The 17427-nt window shown below is 47.8% G+C and overlaps 2 protein-coding genes across 6 annotated transcripts in view; one reads left to right on the forward strand and one right to left on the reverse strand.

The window, feature by feature from the left end:
* Positions 1-766: 766 nt before the first annotated feature.
* On the reverse strand, positions 767-17048 carry P2RX4 (purinergic receptor P2X 4). Of its 5 annotated transcripts, none has more exons than XR_011505323.1 (12): positions 16768-17030; positions 12868-13015; positions 9981-10052; positions 9791-9863; positions 9225-9321; positions 6046-6126; positions 5803-5944; positions 5037-5173; positions 2455-2605; positions 2220-2353; positions 1875-1970; positions 767-1351 (listed from the first exon to the last, which is right to left on the reverse strand). XR_011505323.1 is itself a non-coding variant. In XM_070516014.1 (12 exons), the coding sequence occupies exons 1-12, from the start codon at positions 16899-16901 to the stop codon at positions 1325-1327; spliced, it is 1224 nt and encodes a 407-aa protein (XP_070372115.1). In that variant the 5' UTR covers positions 16902-17048; the 3' UTR covers positions 767-1324. The 5 variants fall into 5 exon arrangements, 4 of the variants coding, with proteins under 4 accessions (XP_070372115.1, XP_014714198.1, XP_070372114.1 ...); XM_070516014.1 differs by having other exon boundaries at positions 2288-2353; positions 16768-17048; XM_014858712.3 differs by having other exon boundaries at positions 2288-2353; positions 2512-2605; positions 16768-17024.
* IFT81 (intraflagellar transport 81) overlaps positions 16971-17427 on the forward strand; it is a 186584-nt gene continuing 186127 nt past the window's right edge. The window contains exon 1 of the mRNA XM_070515999.1: positions 16971-17107. The gene's annotated coding sequence lies outside the window, so the exon portion shown is untranslated. The remainder of the gene's footprint in view (positions 17108-17427) is intronic.

The raw sequence follows: 17427 nt of genomic DNA on the forward strand, positions 1-17427 counted from the left end.
AATGAATTCATGACAAGCGGGAGGGGCAAGCTGCTTGCTTTCTTTCTTTTTTTTTTTTGAGGAAGGGTTTGCCCTGAACTAACATTCACTGCCAGTCCTCCCTTTTCTGCTGAGGAAGACTGGCCCTGAGCTAACATCTGTGCCCATCTTCCTCTACTTTATCTGTGGGACACCTGCCACAGCATGGCTTGCCAAGTGGTGCCATGTCCACACCCGGATCTGAACTGGCGAACCCCGGGCTGCTGAAGCGGAATGTGCGAACTTAACCACTGCGCCACCGGGCCGGCCCCACAAGCTGCTTTCTTTAGGGAGATCCTGAACACCTGATGCAGAATTAAGTCGGTGTGAAGGCTAAGCTAGAAACAGCTTCCTTGACATTTCAGACCGCGGCAAGGTGGGTGAAGTGGTGCTGCTCTTGTTGGAGACTTCTGGGAAGCAGATGGGGAGAAAGGAGGAAAAGCCATTTTCACGTTACCTAAGTTTGTGTTCCCTATAGCGTAGAATCACAATTTAATGTAAAATCTAAGCACAGGTAAGGCAACTAGTCACCACAGGAAAAAATCTGGTAAACTTTATAGGAATACAGTCTAATGAAGATCAAAATTCCTAGGCCTTTAAGAGATGGTTAAAGTAGAAAAAAAAATGCCTAAGTTTCAGCAACAGACTGCTTCGGGAACCTTTTCTGGAGCACAGTGAGCTGGGACAACAAATGCATTTACTGGATGAAGGAAATCTAGCACACGCTATGAAACGACACCCACAAAGATTAAGAAAATCATTTGTTTTAATGTTTGGTCCTCAATCATCTCAACATAGCTCTTCTCAGAGGAGAAACACTGACTGCCTCACGATTGCAGGGACGGACGAAGTCTCTGGTCGGGGAAGAGGAGCAGCAGCCCAGGCACGCTAAAGGGTCCTTCCTTTCGTTATAAAGAGCTTGAACAGAGCTGCTGGGCCTCAGAGGACTGGACCTGCCTCGACTGGGGCTGGAGATGGCAGTTTCTGAGGAAAGCCAGCCCTAGAGAAGGCTCCAGGCCTGTAAGCCACAGTGGCGTCACTGCCCTTGGGCCAGAGCTCACCCCAGCGACCCCAAGTTGAAGGAACAGCAGAGGTGACCCAGCCAAGGACAGGGGGTCACCTCTGTGCAGAGTGGTTTACTATGCAAACCCCCCACACAAAACACAGGAGCAGCTGGGCAACTCCGAAGTGCTTAGGGACTGGAGACTGACTCAGAATCTGGAACTTTCTCTAGACATAGCAGCCTTTTCTCCCTCCTTGCTTTGCTTTGATGAGGGCTGTGGGGAGCCCAGGTGTGAGGCAGGCATCACTGGTCTGACTCACTGCCAAGACCCTGCAAAGAACAATATGTTTATCATTAATTGATATGCTTATGGGTAAGCGTACACCTGCCTCGCGCCTGGACCATTTGGAGTGGGCAAGAACCAGGCACTTCTCCTGAAGACTTTGGACAGCTCTTCACAACAGAGCACACTCAAGTTGGTCTTAGTGCGGGGGTCTCAAAGCATGGTACCCAAACCCTCTTGCTATGCAAGGCGTGTGTGTACATAGATTTTGTCATAATATCCATTATCATAACTAACTCAAATGGGACTAGTTAAAATAAGGCTAGATTTTAAAAAGTGAGTCCATTTGAAGAAAAGTATGAAATAAATACTGGTACAGATGGTCTAGAAGTGGAACAGATGACGAAAATGGCATGTGACTGCCTAGGTTGATGACACACCCAAACGGTGCCCACCTTTCTATCAGGGCCTTTCCCAGACAGACTTACCGCCCAGGGTTCTCCCCACTGGTACGAGGTCTGAGCACCTTACCTCAGGCAGATGCCTGCTGGAGCTCAGGGGGTGGCATACCTGATCGTAATCTGCCACATATTTATATTTCTTCTCCCGATAGTAGTATTTTTTCTTCATGCAGTAGAGGACTATGATGTCACACAGCACTGTTGCCTGAGTGGAGCACAGGGCGAGAAAGAACGAGCCAGGATGCTTTCTCCCTGTTACTCTGTGTGTGCCCCTTCCCACGAAGCCTGGAACCTTTCACTGGAAAGGAAAGGCTCTTCCATCTCTCCGGAGAAGGCTGGGCCCTGAGGGTTGTGGTCTTGGGGAAGGGGTCAAGGGAAACAAGCCCAGAGGGTCAAGTCTAGAAACAAGTCTAGGGTCACGGGGAAGGACCAGGCCATCAGCTTAGGATCTCACCTCGCTGTACTAACTACCGCTGAGGAAGGCGCCAGCCCTGGGGGGACGGAGAGGTCTGAGTCACTCACCACCCCTAAGAGCGCCAAGCCAGAGCCAATGTTGATCATGGTAGGGATGATGTCAAACTTCCCAGCCTGCAAATAACAGAAGAAAAAGAAAAAAGAATTGTGATAGGGGTGGGGTAAGAGGAGAGAGCAGATACAGGGTCGGGTGAGGGCCCCTTGTCCCGGCCAACCCAGAAGAGGACTAGTGGGGTCTGACGAGAGGAGCCAGCAGCTAGCGGCCAGGCTACCTTTCCAAACACGATGATGTCGAAGCGGATGCCGTAGGCCTTGATGAGCGTGCGGTGCTCTGTGCCTGTCAGGTCATTGTAGTACTTGGCAAACCTGGGAGAAGGAGGAGAGGTTAGAGGGAGACAGCACAGGGCAGCGAGTGACAGTGGCTGGATCTACCACTCTGGGTCTGGGTGAGGGATGTTAGAGCAGAACTCCCCAAAGGCCCTGGCAAAGTTGGCACTGGCTAAAGATTTGCTCTGCCTGCTGAACAGACCACACTTGAGCACTTCAGGGCCTCTCCTGGCTACTGTGGGCTGTGCAGCAGGAGGACTGGCCTGGTGACGAGGACGGCCCAGGGCCCACAGAGGCAGAGGGTCTGGAATGCTGGCAGAAGGCACAGGAAGCATTCCTTTCTCCATCATCACTGTCGCCTCCTACAGCTTAAACCGGAACTTCTTGCTCTGAAAGTCTTTCTTGATATAGCTGAGCCACCTGCCTCTCTCAAGGAGACCCTGGCCACTAACAGAATGTGGCCAGCCAGCAGCAATCTCCAATACTGCTTTGTGAGTAAGGGGACCGAGCCGGCCATGACACTCACAGCATCAGCATTGGACTTTTTTTTTTTAAAGAACCATTGATCTGTCACTGGATGAGTGGATGAACAAAATGTGGTATGTACACACAATGGCATATTCTTTGGCCATAAAGAGGTGAAGGACCGATAAATGCTACTACATGGATGAACCTTGAAAAGAACAGGATGCTAAATGAAAGAAGCCAGTCACAGAATGCCACATATTGTATGATTCCACTCATCTGCATGTCCAGGATAGGCAAATCCGTAGAGACAGTAGATTAGTGGCTGCGAGGGGCGGTGGTAGATGGGAGGACAGAGAGGTGACAGTGAAGGGTACGGGATTTCTTTTTGAGGCAATGAAAATGTTCTAAAATTGACTGTGATAATAGTTGCACAGCTCTGTGAATATGCTGAAAAAGATTGAATCCTATACTTTAAATGCATGAGCTGTGTGGTATGAAAATTCTATCTCAGTAATGCCATTAAAAAAAAAACACGAGGGGGAGTGAGAACACAGTAGGATGAGAACTGCTGAGACATGACACCATTTGCAGCCCTGTGTTATACAGGGGATCTACCAGGAGCCTCAACTCTCAGCCCCTGATCTATCTGGCCCACGACTGGTCCAGGCCAGGGGAACTGAGGCAGGCCTGATGCTGGTGGAGCTCGGGGGATGGGTTCCATCAGCTTCTCTCTGTTCTGAGGTTCCAACCCACGCTTGAGGTTTCCCACAGTGGTTTCTACAAGAAGTCTGTAACAGCAGAGAAAGAGCAACACAAATCTAACTCCCTTACTAGGAAAAAGTTCAAATATCTGCCCTCCTATCAGCGGGTTAGATGGTTCAAAAGGATAGCAGAGCCACGTGCATTTGATTCCACACGCCACCACTAGAGGGAGACAAGTGCAACAGAAAGCGCCATTGGCCTACTCAGCAGGTCCCCGTGGGGCCTAATTTTAAGAGTGGCTAAGTGTGAAAGATGCACTAAAGGACACATGAAAATGTACCCGGTTATAGATTTTACTGCCTTGAGAAAGTGGAAAACAACCCCGGCACCTCAGCCCTTGCATCAGATTACCAGCTGCTACTAGGTTGAATACTGTCCCCTAAAATTAACGTCCACCTAGAACCTGAGAATGTGACCTTACTTGGAAATAGGCTGTTTGCAGATGTAATTGGTTAAGATGAGGTCATACTGGATTAGGGTGAGCCCTGAATCCAAGATGACTGGTTCCCTTATCAGAAGAGGTGAAGACACACAGTGACACAGACACACAGGGCTAACGCCATGTGATGACAGAGACTAGAGGGATGTGTCTACCAGCCAAGGAACACCAAGGATGGCTGGAGCCACCAGAAGTTGGAAGAGGCCAGGAAGGAGCCTGGCCTTGCTGACACAGTGATTTCAGGCTTCTAGGCTCCAGAACTGTGAGAGAATAAGTTCCTGTTGTTTCAAGCCACCTACTTTGTGGTAATTTGTTATGGCAGCCCTAGTAAACGAAAACACAGCACTTCATCAGGGAAATAACAGCAAAGGCCTTCCTGGAGGCTAACACCTGTATCCCCTGCACCTCGGAGATTCCAGGAGCAGGCCCTGGCTTTGAGAAACCACTTGCTGCGTCAGGGCCCAGAGGCCTTTGGACTGGGGGATCATGAGCTCATCCACTCCTCAGAACTCGTGAGTGGAGGTCCTGCCTGAGGCTGGCCTGAGAAAGCTCAAGCAGCCAGCCTCTCTTGGCTCCTCTGAAAACTGTCTCAGCACGTTTCTTGAGGCAGGAAAGGGCAAGGAAGGCTCTTATGGGCCAGGATGCCACAGGGCAAAGCCCTCCCTGGGACACTGTCCCTGGTGCACGGCCTTCCCACTTGCCCTTGGGGTGCTGCCCGAGTGGCTGTGGAGCCCTACTGGGAAGTGATCCAGCCACCATCACCCCCAACACATGAGAAATGGGGCCCAAGCTCATGCCCACCTGAAGTTGTAGCCGGGGGACACATTGTGGTCCACATCCCGGGTATCCAGGCGGCGGAAGGAGTACTTGGGCAAGCAGAGGGAGGCAGCTCTATCCAGGTTGCAGTTCCACTTGATCTGGATGCCCATGATGCCTCCCTGTGGGTTACAAGCAGAGACAGAGCACACTTTCCTCAGAGCCCATTCTAGAACAAGATGTCAAAGACTGTGCTAGAAAAGCCAGGATCTGTGCATGAGACAGGAACCAGCCTAATGAGATAGGGCCATCTGCAAGGCCGCTGGCGTAACAAGATAAGGCCCCTAACCAATTGGCAAGCTAGGAGAATCAGATAGAGGCCACCAAGATCCACATTCTGCAGCCTCTAGACTTTCCTGGGCTTATGCATGTGCTCTAGCACCCAGGAGTCCACTGAAGGTGACCCCAGCCCTATTAGCATAATAAGAATCACATCCAGAGGTGGAGAGCTAGCATGCTAATGATACATGCATTGCATATGGTAACATGCTACGAGACAGCATAGGCACAAGCACAACCCCACCTCTACATGCCATGACAAGGCCCTCCTCCCCAGCCTTTGCCTAATAAAAGCCCCACAATCCTACTCCCTAATGAGCTGGTCACCGGTCCCTTTCCTTTCTGCACTGGCTCCCTTGTGCCTCTCCTTTGCACAAGCTAATGAACTTTTACTTTTCCACTCCCATTTGTTGTCTCTCTCGATTTTCATCCTGGAGGACAATAAGAACCAATGTGCCGGTAACTCACGTACCTCGACAGCCATGTCCTGGAAGCTGTGCCCTGCGTTCGCCACTATGTTGCCAAGACGGAATATGGGGCAGAAGGGATCTGTTATGGCATCATAAATGCACGATTTGAGGTAGGTCGTGGTGATGTTGGATAGGATATTCCTCCTAAAGTCGGGAGGAAGCAGAAAACAGGAGCGAAGAAAACTTCAAAAAGCCAGAAATTTCTTCAAGACATTGATGAACTCACACGGCTGGCCACCACTTACTTGCTGAAATTAAATTTGGGATACCAGATGTTGTTCTTAACCAAAAGAGTGAAGTTTTCTGCAGCCTTTAAAAGAGCAGGTCTGAAAAAAATTATAACATATTGTTAATAAAAGTACAAATGTATGTACACTTGCATACTTATGTAATATTTTTTAAAAGCATATACACATCTTACAATGTCATTTGTCAAGAAGTGAAACATTTCTAGCATTTTCTACTCTGCTCTGCATGAACTCTAGGTCAAGAGAGGAGACGGTAAGCAAGCCTTCCGGGTTCTTCCTCTCATGGCCTCTTGCCCAAGGCAGCAGGAATTTCAGAGCCCAAGGAATAGCTAATAAAGGGTGGTGCCTGGTGGCCTCGCTGGAAATCATTCAGCCGGCAGCTGTTGGGTTTCAGGGCCTGCCTCCCTCAGGTGGTCTCAGGGGAGTGCTCAGCAGATCTGGTTTGACAAGTGAAAGCAAAGGGAAATCCACCTACAGGCTGGATCCTGACCTGTCTCAAAAGTACACAAATAGTGCTGGCCTGCTGGTGCACAGTCTCTGCTTGGAAGTGCCATGTCAGCTCCTGGCTAACAATGCGAGTGGAATCTGTCCCCGAAGGGACTCCATTTCTTCGGTGGATTTCTACAGGAGAATCTGGCACTGTAGGCAGGCCCCTCCCTGGGGGAAGCTTTGAAGTTATAAACAATATCAGCAGTTTTCCCAACCCTGAGACAAGAACAAGGCTGATGACAAGGCCACACAATGAAGTGAGCTGAGCCTGATGACAAGCACAGGCCTTGGCCAACACACTTCTCTCAGGGCTTCAAATTCCCTCATCCCTGTTTCAAGAGGGATGGATTATATCAGGGTTTTTCAAACTTTTGTCATTCCCTATACCATGACCTTTCCCCCACATCTGTGTATTTCATATGCAATACTCTTAACTCACCTTTTTAAAAAATTGAGGTGAAATTCACATAACAAAGTTAACCATTTTGCAGTGTACCATTGTGTCATTTAGTACATTCACAATGCTATGTAACCATCACCTCTATCTAGTTCCAGAACATTTTCATCATCCCAAAAGGAAACTATGTACCTATTAAGCAATTACTATCTATTCTTTCCTCTCAGCCCTTAGGAACCACTAATCTGCTTTCTGTCTCTACTGATTTGTCTATTCTTGATATTTCATATGAATGGATGTTTCATACATGGTCTTTGTGTCTGCCTTCTTTTGCTTAGCATAATGTTTTCAAGGTTCATCTACATTGTATCACATATATCAGAACTTCATTCCTTCTTTATGGCTGAATCATATTCCATCGTAGGGACATACCACAATCTCTGTCTTCACCTGTTGATGGGCATTGTTTCCACCTTTAGGATCAACTCACTTTTCTATTGACATTCATTTTGAAATGAAACTTTCCATCATGGCCATAAAAAATATCATTTACTACAAGTCAGAGGTCGTTATTCAAATAAATGTAACCAAGTCAAAACAATGTTACTGAAAGTTGTGGTTAATATTATTGTCTGCCCAAGGTGCTGAATCTAGGGCTTGTACTTTGTGAGAAATGGAAATCAGCAAGTGACAGAAGCATATTAAAGACACTCCAAACCAGGAATTCTTCCATGATATCAGCTAAGGGGCTGAATAAGAATGGCAATGAGTACGTCTTTCTCTCCATGTGACTCAATGTTATTTTATGCATCAGTGTACACTTAAAAAGCATCTTATACTAGATTATATCTTTAATCGCACTGTCCAATGAAAATATACTGCAAGACACAAACCATATTGTAACTTAAAACTTCCTAGTAGACATGTTAAAAAGTAAAAAGAAACAAGTGAAATTAACTTTTCTATAATCACCCAATATATCTAAAATATTACTTCAACATGTAAACAGCATAAATATTATTGAGATATTAATATATATTTTTTTCATAACAAGTCTTTGCAATCTGGAGTGCATTTTACACTGATGGCACATCTCATTTTGGACCCAGCCATACTTCAAATGCTCAACAGCGACACATGGTCAGGTCAGTAGCTCGTGTTGGAGCTACTGTGTTGGAGTATTGGAGAAAACAGCTCCATGAGATCTTTTCCAGCTCTAAAATATTAGGACTCCCTTTCTTTTAGTATTTCCTTCCCTGGCCTGAGCTACTGCCCTCAGCAATCTCTAAATCAGTGGTTCTCAACCTTTTCTTCTGTTGCAATGCACCCTGGATGAGGTTCACGTGGCTACCTGCTCCCCCAGGACTTATCTAGGTTTCAGTCTTCTGAACTCTGGGTAAGACAGGCTGAGGTTGCAAGCAATTCTGAGAGCTTACCTCTAACTCCACTCACTCAAAGCACAGCAAATTACAATGGAGAAGAATGTTATTCTAGGGCAACCTGCTCTAGTTGATAAAACACACTTTATAGTGGGCTTTAATTATTTTCCAGCCCAGAATTTGTTCCCCCTTTTTCTGGTAACAGAATCCCAATTTTCCTTTAGAAGCCACACCTCCCCTACTCTCAGCCTGTGTCATTTGGATGGGCTGACTCCGCCTCTAGCTCCAGAAGTGGGCATGTGACCCAGGCCCAAGATGATAAGCAAAATCCATCACCCAGTCACAGTGATGGGTTGAGAGATGTGGCCTCAGGTGTGATGACAGACAGGTCTAGAATCTCAGTGGACAACTGGGCAAGGAGACCCGGCCTTGGGGGGATGTAAGCCCAGAGCCGCCTCCTGGGACTACGCCAGGTCCTGCAAATGATGCCAACGTGAAGGCAGCAGAGCCAAGAGACGGAGGCTCTGATGTTGTCCTTTGAGCTCCAGATCTAGCCATGCTGGGATCTCTGTGGTTAGTTAAATAAGAAACTGTCTCCATGGCATGTGCACACGCACATGCACACACACACTTAAGGCATTGAGAACAGTTTCCTGTCAGTTACTTGCAACTGACAGAGTCCTAACATAGAAATAAGTCATCTGCACTCTTATCATGAGTGACGAATACTGTGGCTCACCTCACCGCTGATGGTTGCTGACTTGTGGTTGAGAACCGTCACCCTAGAGAAGCCTGACTACACAGACACCAAGAGCACAAAGCCACAGCACACAGGCTTAAGTCCCCTGCAGCCTTCTCTCAGGCCCGAGAATCAGAGTTTAGGGCACTTCCTTCCCTCGGTCAGGACTCACTCTGGCGCACGTGCATCATACTCCACAGGGCACCAGGCTGCCACCTCGCACGTCTTCACAGTCTCATTGAACAGCACACATCTTCCTGTTGCGACTCCTACAGGGGTGAGGAGGACCCAGGCCCACAGGGATCTCTTATTTTCTATTTTTGTGAGGTAGAGAGTGGAAGCCCCACCACAGCATCCTATGTGATCCATCTTGAGCTATTCCGATTCTGGGATTTAGACAGTGTCCAGAAATAGGAATTGGAGGAAAACAGTTGCCTGAGCTCTAGCCATGTCTCTGTTTTGCCAGTTGCAGGGCTAGGGTGATGCCAAGCCACAGCACAGGGCAAGATCTGGGATGGCTTCTGGATGCAGATGACAGGTGTGTGTCAAGAGGGTCCTGCGACCCCAATCTGGACATCAGGCTCACCCAGGGTCATGCAAGGGCACTGGGGGATGTGCGAGATTTCTTTATCCTGGAGACTTTGCTATCAGAGGAGCCCCACAGGGGGCACAATCTGGCCAGGGGCTGCCCTCCCCAGGCTAAGTGTCTACTGTGGGGTCACAGCTGCGCATTCGTACCGCTGCTATGGGTGCCTGTGGAGCCAGCAACACAGTCGGCATCTGACTTACACACATTCGTCTTATCTGGAATCTGGAAAAAGAAGAACAAGTGAAAACAAGGTCCATGTGGTCCGGGTCCACATCCAGCTGATAGGCATGGACGCAGGGGGCGTGAGGTCCAAGGCTCTTTCCAGGAGAAGCCGCCTACCTCAGGACAGAGGCCCTGGGTCTGGTTCATGGTGATGATCATGTTGGTCATGACGAAGAGGGAGTTTTCCTCCTGTAGAGTGGGCAGAGGGGAGAGAGTACTGCTCTGTTACCTTCAGAGGAGTCACGCAGAACCACAAGGAAGGCCAATGTTCATTTAATAGGACAGCACCTTTCACTTCTCCCACATGCCACACAGAAAACAATTTAAAAAACTGATCTTATGGTCTCCCATTCTCTTCTATGAGAGTTTATAACCTAATCGAAAACAGGAACTCAAACAAATACTTGTATACGCGTGTTAATAGCAGCATTATTCACAATAGCCCAAAGGGAGAGACAGCCCAAGTGTCCGTCAACAGATGAATGGATACACAAACTGTGGACTATACCTATAATGGAATATGATTCAGCCATGAAAAGGAATGAAGCACTGACACATGCTACAATGTTGACGAACCTCAAAAACATGATGCTAAGTCAAAGAAGCCAGACAAAAGGCCACATGTTGTATGATTCCATTGATATGAAATTTCCAGAATAGGCAAATCCATAGAGACAGAAAGTACATGTGTGGCTGCCAGGGGATGTGAAGGAGGGTGGAAACCAGAGTGCATAATGAGCATGGGGTTTCCTTTTAGGGTGATGAAAATGTTCTGGAACTAGTTAAGGTGATGGTTGCATAATATCATGAATGCACTCAATGCCACTGAATTTTTCATTTTGAAATGATTAATATTATGATATGTGAATTTCACTCCAATTAAAAAATGTCTATAACCTGAAATGGTTCCTTAATAAAGTTTGACTTGTTGAGGGAAAAGAGCCAAATGCTCTAAAGTTCTCTGCCGACCAGATTGCCTCAGAGGTAGAAAAACACGAGGCCCTAAAGGGCTCATATTTGGCTGTCTTCTTTCCCAGCTGGAATTAAAATAAAACATTTTGGAAAAGACTCAATCAGGGTCAGCAATTGACACTTCTCCCTTTGAGAAGGTTCAGTTTTCTGAGTATGAAGGTGCGACATGGTTGACGTGAGTTCTGGAGAGCAATTCGCTGGGGATGAGACTGAAGAATTGCTAATAATGACCTCCTAATATAAAGACAAAGACCTCAAAAGATTCTAGCTGGACCTCCCGTTCACTGGGTGCTGGCATTCTAAAATGAAACGCCAGAAGCTTTCTCTCAGCGTTTCATACTCCTTGGAAGAGCAGAATCAGTGCTGTGAGCCATCTGGGGGATGGACTCCGGGTAACTCGGGGATCAAAGGTGAAGATATCTCCATCTCCAGGTCTGACAAGGTGGTGGAAGCTCAGGGAATAGCTGGCATCTTTCAAAGAAAGGCCTAGAACAAATCATGTTGGGAGATGAGGAAATGGCCACAACACAGGTCACAAGGCTGTGGCACGACGCCCGAGTCTCTCCCAGCACGGGTGTTTCATATATAAACGCACTGCTTCCTCAGTGTTCACACAAGGCTGCTCCCGTGACTCTCTGGAGTCAGAAGGGAACATTCCGTACGGTCTACTTTTGGTTGCCTATTTCTTATCTATAGTCAGGCGCTGCACAACTTACGACGACCCACCACATATACGACGACCGTGGTCCCAAGAGATTAGTACCGTGGAGCCTAGGTGTGTAGCAGGCTATACCATCTAGGTTTGTGTAAGCACACTCTATGATGTTCACACAATGACAAAACTGCCTAACAATGCATTTCGCAGAACGTATCCCCAAAGTTAAGCAATGTAAGACTGAATTTTAAGTTTAGGGAACTTTCAGTCTGGAGATGAGCCAAGTAGATGTGGTGCAAACAGATGTTTGATTCTCATCTTCAGAGAAGCAGAAGGACACCATGAAATCTCATGAAGAGAGCCCTGTGGATCTCATACAGCCCCCTGCCCAGATCCATGATGGAAGGCAGAGTTGCTGCATGTTCCCTCCACTGAGGGACAGAAGCAGGTGGCCCGTACCCTTCCTTGGTTCCAGTAAACAGACTGAGTGTGATATTCCCAGAGCCTGCCAGGACGAGGCCGTGCCTTCCCAGGAAGCAGAGGTCTCTCTGTCCAGACAGGTGCATGCCTACAGGACCACCCACCTCCCACAAACTATGAATCCTCTGTTCCATTTGATGTTTACAGCTCATTAGCTCTGTCTTCTCCCTGGGCACCCCTCAAGACCCTCCTCTTGAGAAGGCAGGGAGAAAATGAATAGACTTGAAAAAAGAGAGAGATTCTGAAGTCCTTGCTTTCCCTTGCAGAGCTGTGAGCCAAGACTTGGCAGCTTATCTGCATTTGGCCACCCCTAGTCACCCTCGCACGTAAGCCATCTGGAGGATATGTAGGGGTTTGGCTGCGTAAGTCAATATTTAACTTGGAGTTTTGTGGATTAACAGACTGGAGACTAGGATGCTGCGCCAATTTTTTCCCTTACCTTTGTTCCTGAAGGAATCCTATGTGGGTATGTCTGTTTCGTTCTTGTTTTTGGTCTCTAATTGCTGTTAAAGTTTTTACACTGTCTGAAAAGATTAACCTTGTGAGTTTACAACAATAAAGCAAATACAAAATGTGGAAAGACAATATTTCCACCTGAATTTTTCCCAGGATTTAAAACATTTGCTTTTTTTCACCTTTCAGGGTTTGAGACAGACTCAGATGTGCACATGGAAAGCTTCCTGTGTTTAAGCCAGCCATGTTTCAGATCTGAAGAAACATAGCTGATTGAATATTACCTGTTAGACCCTGAGCACTGATTTCTTGACTAAGATGATCAGTGTGGGCCCTGGTGATGTTAGAACTCTGCCATTCGTTAATCAAGTGTGCCAGGTCAGGAATGGGAAAGGAGCTAATCAGAAGCTTTACTGCTGGACAGATGTCACAGGTGAGGCGTACCTGAGCTGGAATCACATAATCGGCTACATCCCAGATCCGGGATCCAAGTGCAGAAGTGTTGGTGACAGTCACACCCTTGGCTTTGGCAGTAACTGAGCTGACCACTGAGTCCGTTTCCTGGTATCCTTTTTCCCACACAAACACCCACCTACAAGATAAAACAGGCCTCTTAAATTGCCATTAGGATTCCATGAATTTGAAACGATGCTAGGGAGCCTCTGATAGCCAAAGGCTGAAAGTATGACACTTAGTAATTAAGTGACTTTACAAAAGTAGCTTAACATATGGGGGCTCCATTTCCATTTCTGGAAAATGGGGATAATAACACCTAAACCACCGAGTGGTTTCTGGGAAATAAATGAGATGATGCAGGTAAAGTACTTAGCACAGTGAATAACATAAAGAAAACACTCGGTGAGTGCTGTCTATGTTACTAGATATTTGAGCACTTTTAAGGAACTATGACTTGTGGAATCACCAAGAGATAATAAAAATTATGATAACAATGGTTACCATTTGAGTGTTTTTAGGTGCCAGGTACTGATCTAAGCTCTTTATATGTATTAACTAATTTAATACTGACCATTTTATAAGGCAAGCATCATAAGTATTCTCCATTTCACAGAGGAGAAAACTGAGAAACAGAGAGGTTAAGTCACTTGCCCAAGATAACACAGCTAGTAAGTGACACAGTCAGGATTTGAACTCAAGCCTTTTGCCTCTGAAGCCTCTTCTCTTGCCCTCTATGCTGTCCCTCTAGAATGGAGAATCTCACCACTTAAGTAACATTTTATAGTAGTTTCTTACTTTTTCCCCAAGAATTCAGGTCACATTAATGCTTCTCTCCTCTGAAGTAGGGGCATTACTACCAGCCTGAATAATTAAAAATCTAAAAGCAATAGTGCATAGTGGTTAGGACACTGGAACACAGACTGAAGCCATGAACACAAGTTCATGTCTCAGCTCCACCACTCACTAGGCATAACTTTGGCCAAGTTGCTTAACTTCTCTGTGCTTCAGTTTATCCCATCTATAAGATGGGAACGATGACAGGACGTCACAGGATTGTTGTGAGGTTAAATGAGTTAGTGGATGTCAAACGACTAGAACAACGTTTGTGAATCGCCATCCGTAGGCTGAAATTGGCCATGATGGGAGTATTTACACTATGGAAGTTGGCCCATACTGCAGATCAGAACTCCTCCCCACCAGAGCTGTTGTTAAACATCTCCCAACAACTTATTATTTCTAGAACCAAGAAATGCTAGCAGCCCTCTCCCCTCCTTATAAGCCCTGGATGCTGAGACTTCAGAAATTCACTGGTTTTGGTTACTTATTCATGGGTTTGTCTGGTCTGAGCAGTTTCCAAATGCATTGCCCATCCCAGAGATGGGCTTTCCCGCTAACAAGTCCTCTTCTTCAGGGGTTCTAGGAATTCAGCTGCAATAGAAGCTTCCATTCAATTCTAGTTGGACGCACGGAAGCTTAGGGCAGGAAGATCATTCTCATTTTACCACCGAGGACAGTGAGTTGCTAAATCAGAGACACATGGTTTCACAGGAATCACTATGAGATTAACCGTTTCCTCATCATGTGATGATAATGGAAATAAACGAGAAATATGTCTTCAGTCTCTTTTTTTCAGGAAGGACTGCTATAGGTCACTATGGGAAGAGACCACAATTTCACCAAAATGAACTGGGTCAGGAAGTTAAGAGAAAAGTTAAAAAAAAAAAAGTCCTTAATTCAGATCCTGAGTCAGTTTTGATCATAGTAAGATGGATAAAAGCAAAAAGCAAAGCATTTACAGCTTTAAAAATCCACCTGATCAAGGTAGAGAACACTCGTAGGAACCCTAGAAAGCTCGCTGCCCAACAGAAATATAACACGAGCCATATATGTAGTTTAAACATTTGTAGTAGCCATATTAAAAAGTAAAAAGAAACAGGTAAAATTAATTTTAATGATATATTTTATGTAACCCAATATGATCAAAACATTTTAACATGTTACCAATGTAAGATGTATTAATGTGATATTTTACTTTGTTTTTGTACCATGTCTTTGACATCTGGTGTGTATTTTAGTGACGGCACATCTGAATTTGGAGTAGGAACATGACAAGGGCTCGACAGCCACATGTGACTACTGGCTACCATATCGTGCAGCACAGATATACATACTTTCTGCAGTCTAGAACTTTACAGACAGCTACCCTAAGGTAGATGTAAACTGATCCTTCCACGAGCATCAAAAGCCGAGAGGGAAAATCTGAGAGAGTGCTCCTGATTCCAAATGCTTCAGGTCTGACCAAGCAATGTGAGTTTAGTTAACCCGCTAGCAGTGGGTCTCAAAATTTAGGATGCACCACAATCACTGGGGGCAAAAAGTTGGCAGTAGTGGTACTTAACGAGTCCAAACCTGGGGGAGATCCAGGTGGTTCTGATGTAAAGTCCATGCCTGGAAAGCCATTTTATTGAATACTGTCAGAACCTACTGCTGCTGGGCAGATAGAAGCCAAACCTACCAGAGCATGCAAATTCCCTGGGGCAGTGTTAACAGATTCCAGCCCCATCCCAGGGTGGGGGAATCTGATACTTTTAAACAATTCCTTAAGTAAGTCATGATCAGGTAGGTTTGGGAAACTCTAGGACACTGGTTCCCAGACTTTGGTGCACATCAGAATCTCCTGGAGAGGGGCTGGCCCAGTGGCACAGCGGTTAAGTTTGCACGTTCCATTTCTTGGCGGCCTGGGGTTCACTGGTTGGGATCCCGGGTGTGGACATGGCATCACTTGGCAAAAGCCATGCTGTGGCAGGCATCCCACATATAAAGTAGAGGAAGATGGGCATGGATTTTCAGCTTAGGGCCAGTCTTCCTCAGCAAAACGAGGAGGATTGGCAGTAGTTAGCTCAGGGCTAATCTTCCTTAAACAAACAAACAAACAAAAAGAATCTCCAGGAGAGCTGGTCATACTCCACAGCAATCAAATCAGAAGGTCTGGGGATGGGTGCCAGCAATCAGTAGTTTTTAAAGATTCCAAAATGGTTCTAATGCGTAGTTGGGGACCACTGCATTAGGCCTTTTAAGAAAAGGAATGACCAAGCAGATAACATCTGTCAGCTTAACAGGTGTAAATACCAGAACACTCCAGGTGGACCTTACCTCAGCTGCTAAGTTAATGTCCACCTCCTCTCGTAAGTTTTACTAAATTGCAATGCATGCATTCAATTAAAATTAAGCACTTGGTGAGGACTGAAGGTGGCAGGGCACACAGAAGCGTAAGAGGGCAGCATGGGGAATGATGAGGCTAAGGCAGGTACCTATACAAAGAACCTCAACGACCCGACAAAACGAAGCGAACATTAAATGCTTTTTGGAAGTGTAACCTCTGTATTATCCTGGGTTACCACATGGTGCTGAAAGCACCAGAAGCCACAAACCCAAAATGAACCATGTGGAAATTCGAAATCTTGGTTTCTGTCAGCAGATAGATCAGAATGGGAAGTGAGGAGCAAAGATTAAGACGTTTAGGGCACAGCCGCACCGCCCCCGCCCCATTGCCAAAGGACATCATGGAGCACGCCGGAAGAAAAGCAGCAGGAAGGGCGAGGATGAAGGTCTAGCCAGGCTTTATCCTTAAAACACAACGTCAAAGCACCCTTCTGCCCCGGAGCCCGGCACAGAGCCCATTCCCCCCGTGGCTAGGGTCCGGAGAGGGGTGTGTCACCGGCCTCGGGTCGCCACCCGCGGGACCCCACCTGGAGGGCGCCCGCGGGGCTCATCCGACGACCTCGGCCAGGAGGAGCAGGTGCACGGCCGGGTCCCAGAAGGAGGAGCTCCCAGGCCTCGGGTCGCCCCCAGGCCCGGGGGTCACCGGGCCGGCGCGGCCGCGCTCACCCGATGACGTAGGCCAGGATGAGCAGCTGCACTGCCCGGTTCATGAGCCCCACTTTACGGCTGCGGATGAGCACGATGCGCGGCGTGTCGTACTCGAACAGGAAGGCGGCCAGCCCCGCGCAGCAGCCCGCCATGGCCCGCGCCCCGCCGCCGCCGCCGCGCCGCCCCGCTCCGCGCTCTGGCCTAGGCCCGCGCACCCGTCGCCTCGTCCCCGCTCGGGAGCCCCGCCCAGGCGGCCCGGCCAGCCCGCGGCGACGCCATTCGCGGGGGAGGGCCCGGAAGGAGGCGGTGCTAGCCCTCGGGGGAGGGGGCCAGGCGGAAGGCGTGACCTCCCCCTCGGGTACGAGCGACGCCTGGGAGGGCAGGGGGAGCGACCCCTTCAAGTGGGATGGGCTCTACGGGCAAGGAGTGACCTCCCCTTTGGGAACGAATGACCCCCTCAGAGGAGCCGGGGCCAGGGGAGTGGGGTGTGAGTGACTTCGTCAGGAGTGGCAAGGAGAGGGAATGACCCCTTCAGGAGGGCCCGGGAGAACGAGTGACCCTCTTACGGGACATAGCGCCCCCCGGGAGTTACCTCCTCAGGGGGGCCCTGGAGGAGGGGTAATGAGCGACCTCCTTAGGGGGTCTAGGAAGTACGAGTGACTTTGTAGGGGGGCAGCC

The sequence above is a fragment of the Equus asinus genome, chromosome 8 (genome assembly GCF_041296235.1).
Source record: "Equus asinus isolate D_3611 breed Donkey chromosome 8, EquAss-T2T_v2, whole genome shotgun sequence".
Classification (NCBI taxonomy): Eukaryota; Metazoa; Chordata; class Mammalia; order Perissodactyla; family Equidae; genus Equus; species Equus asinus.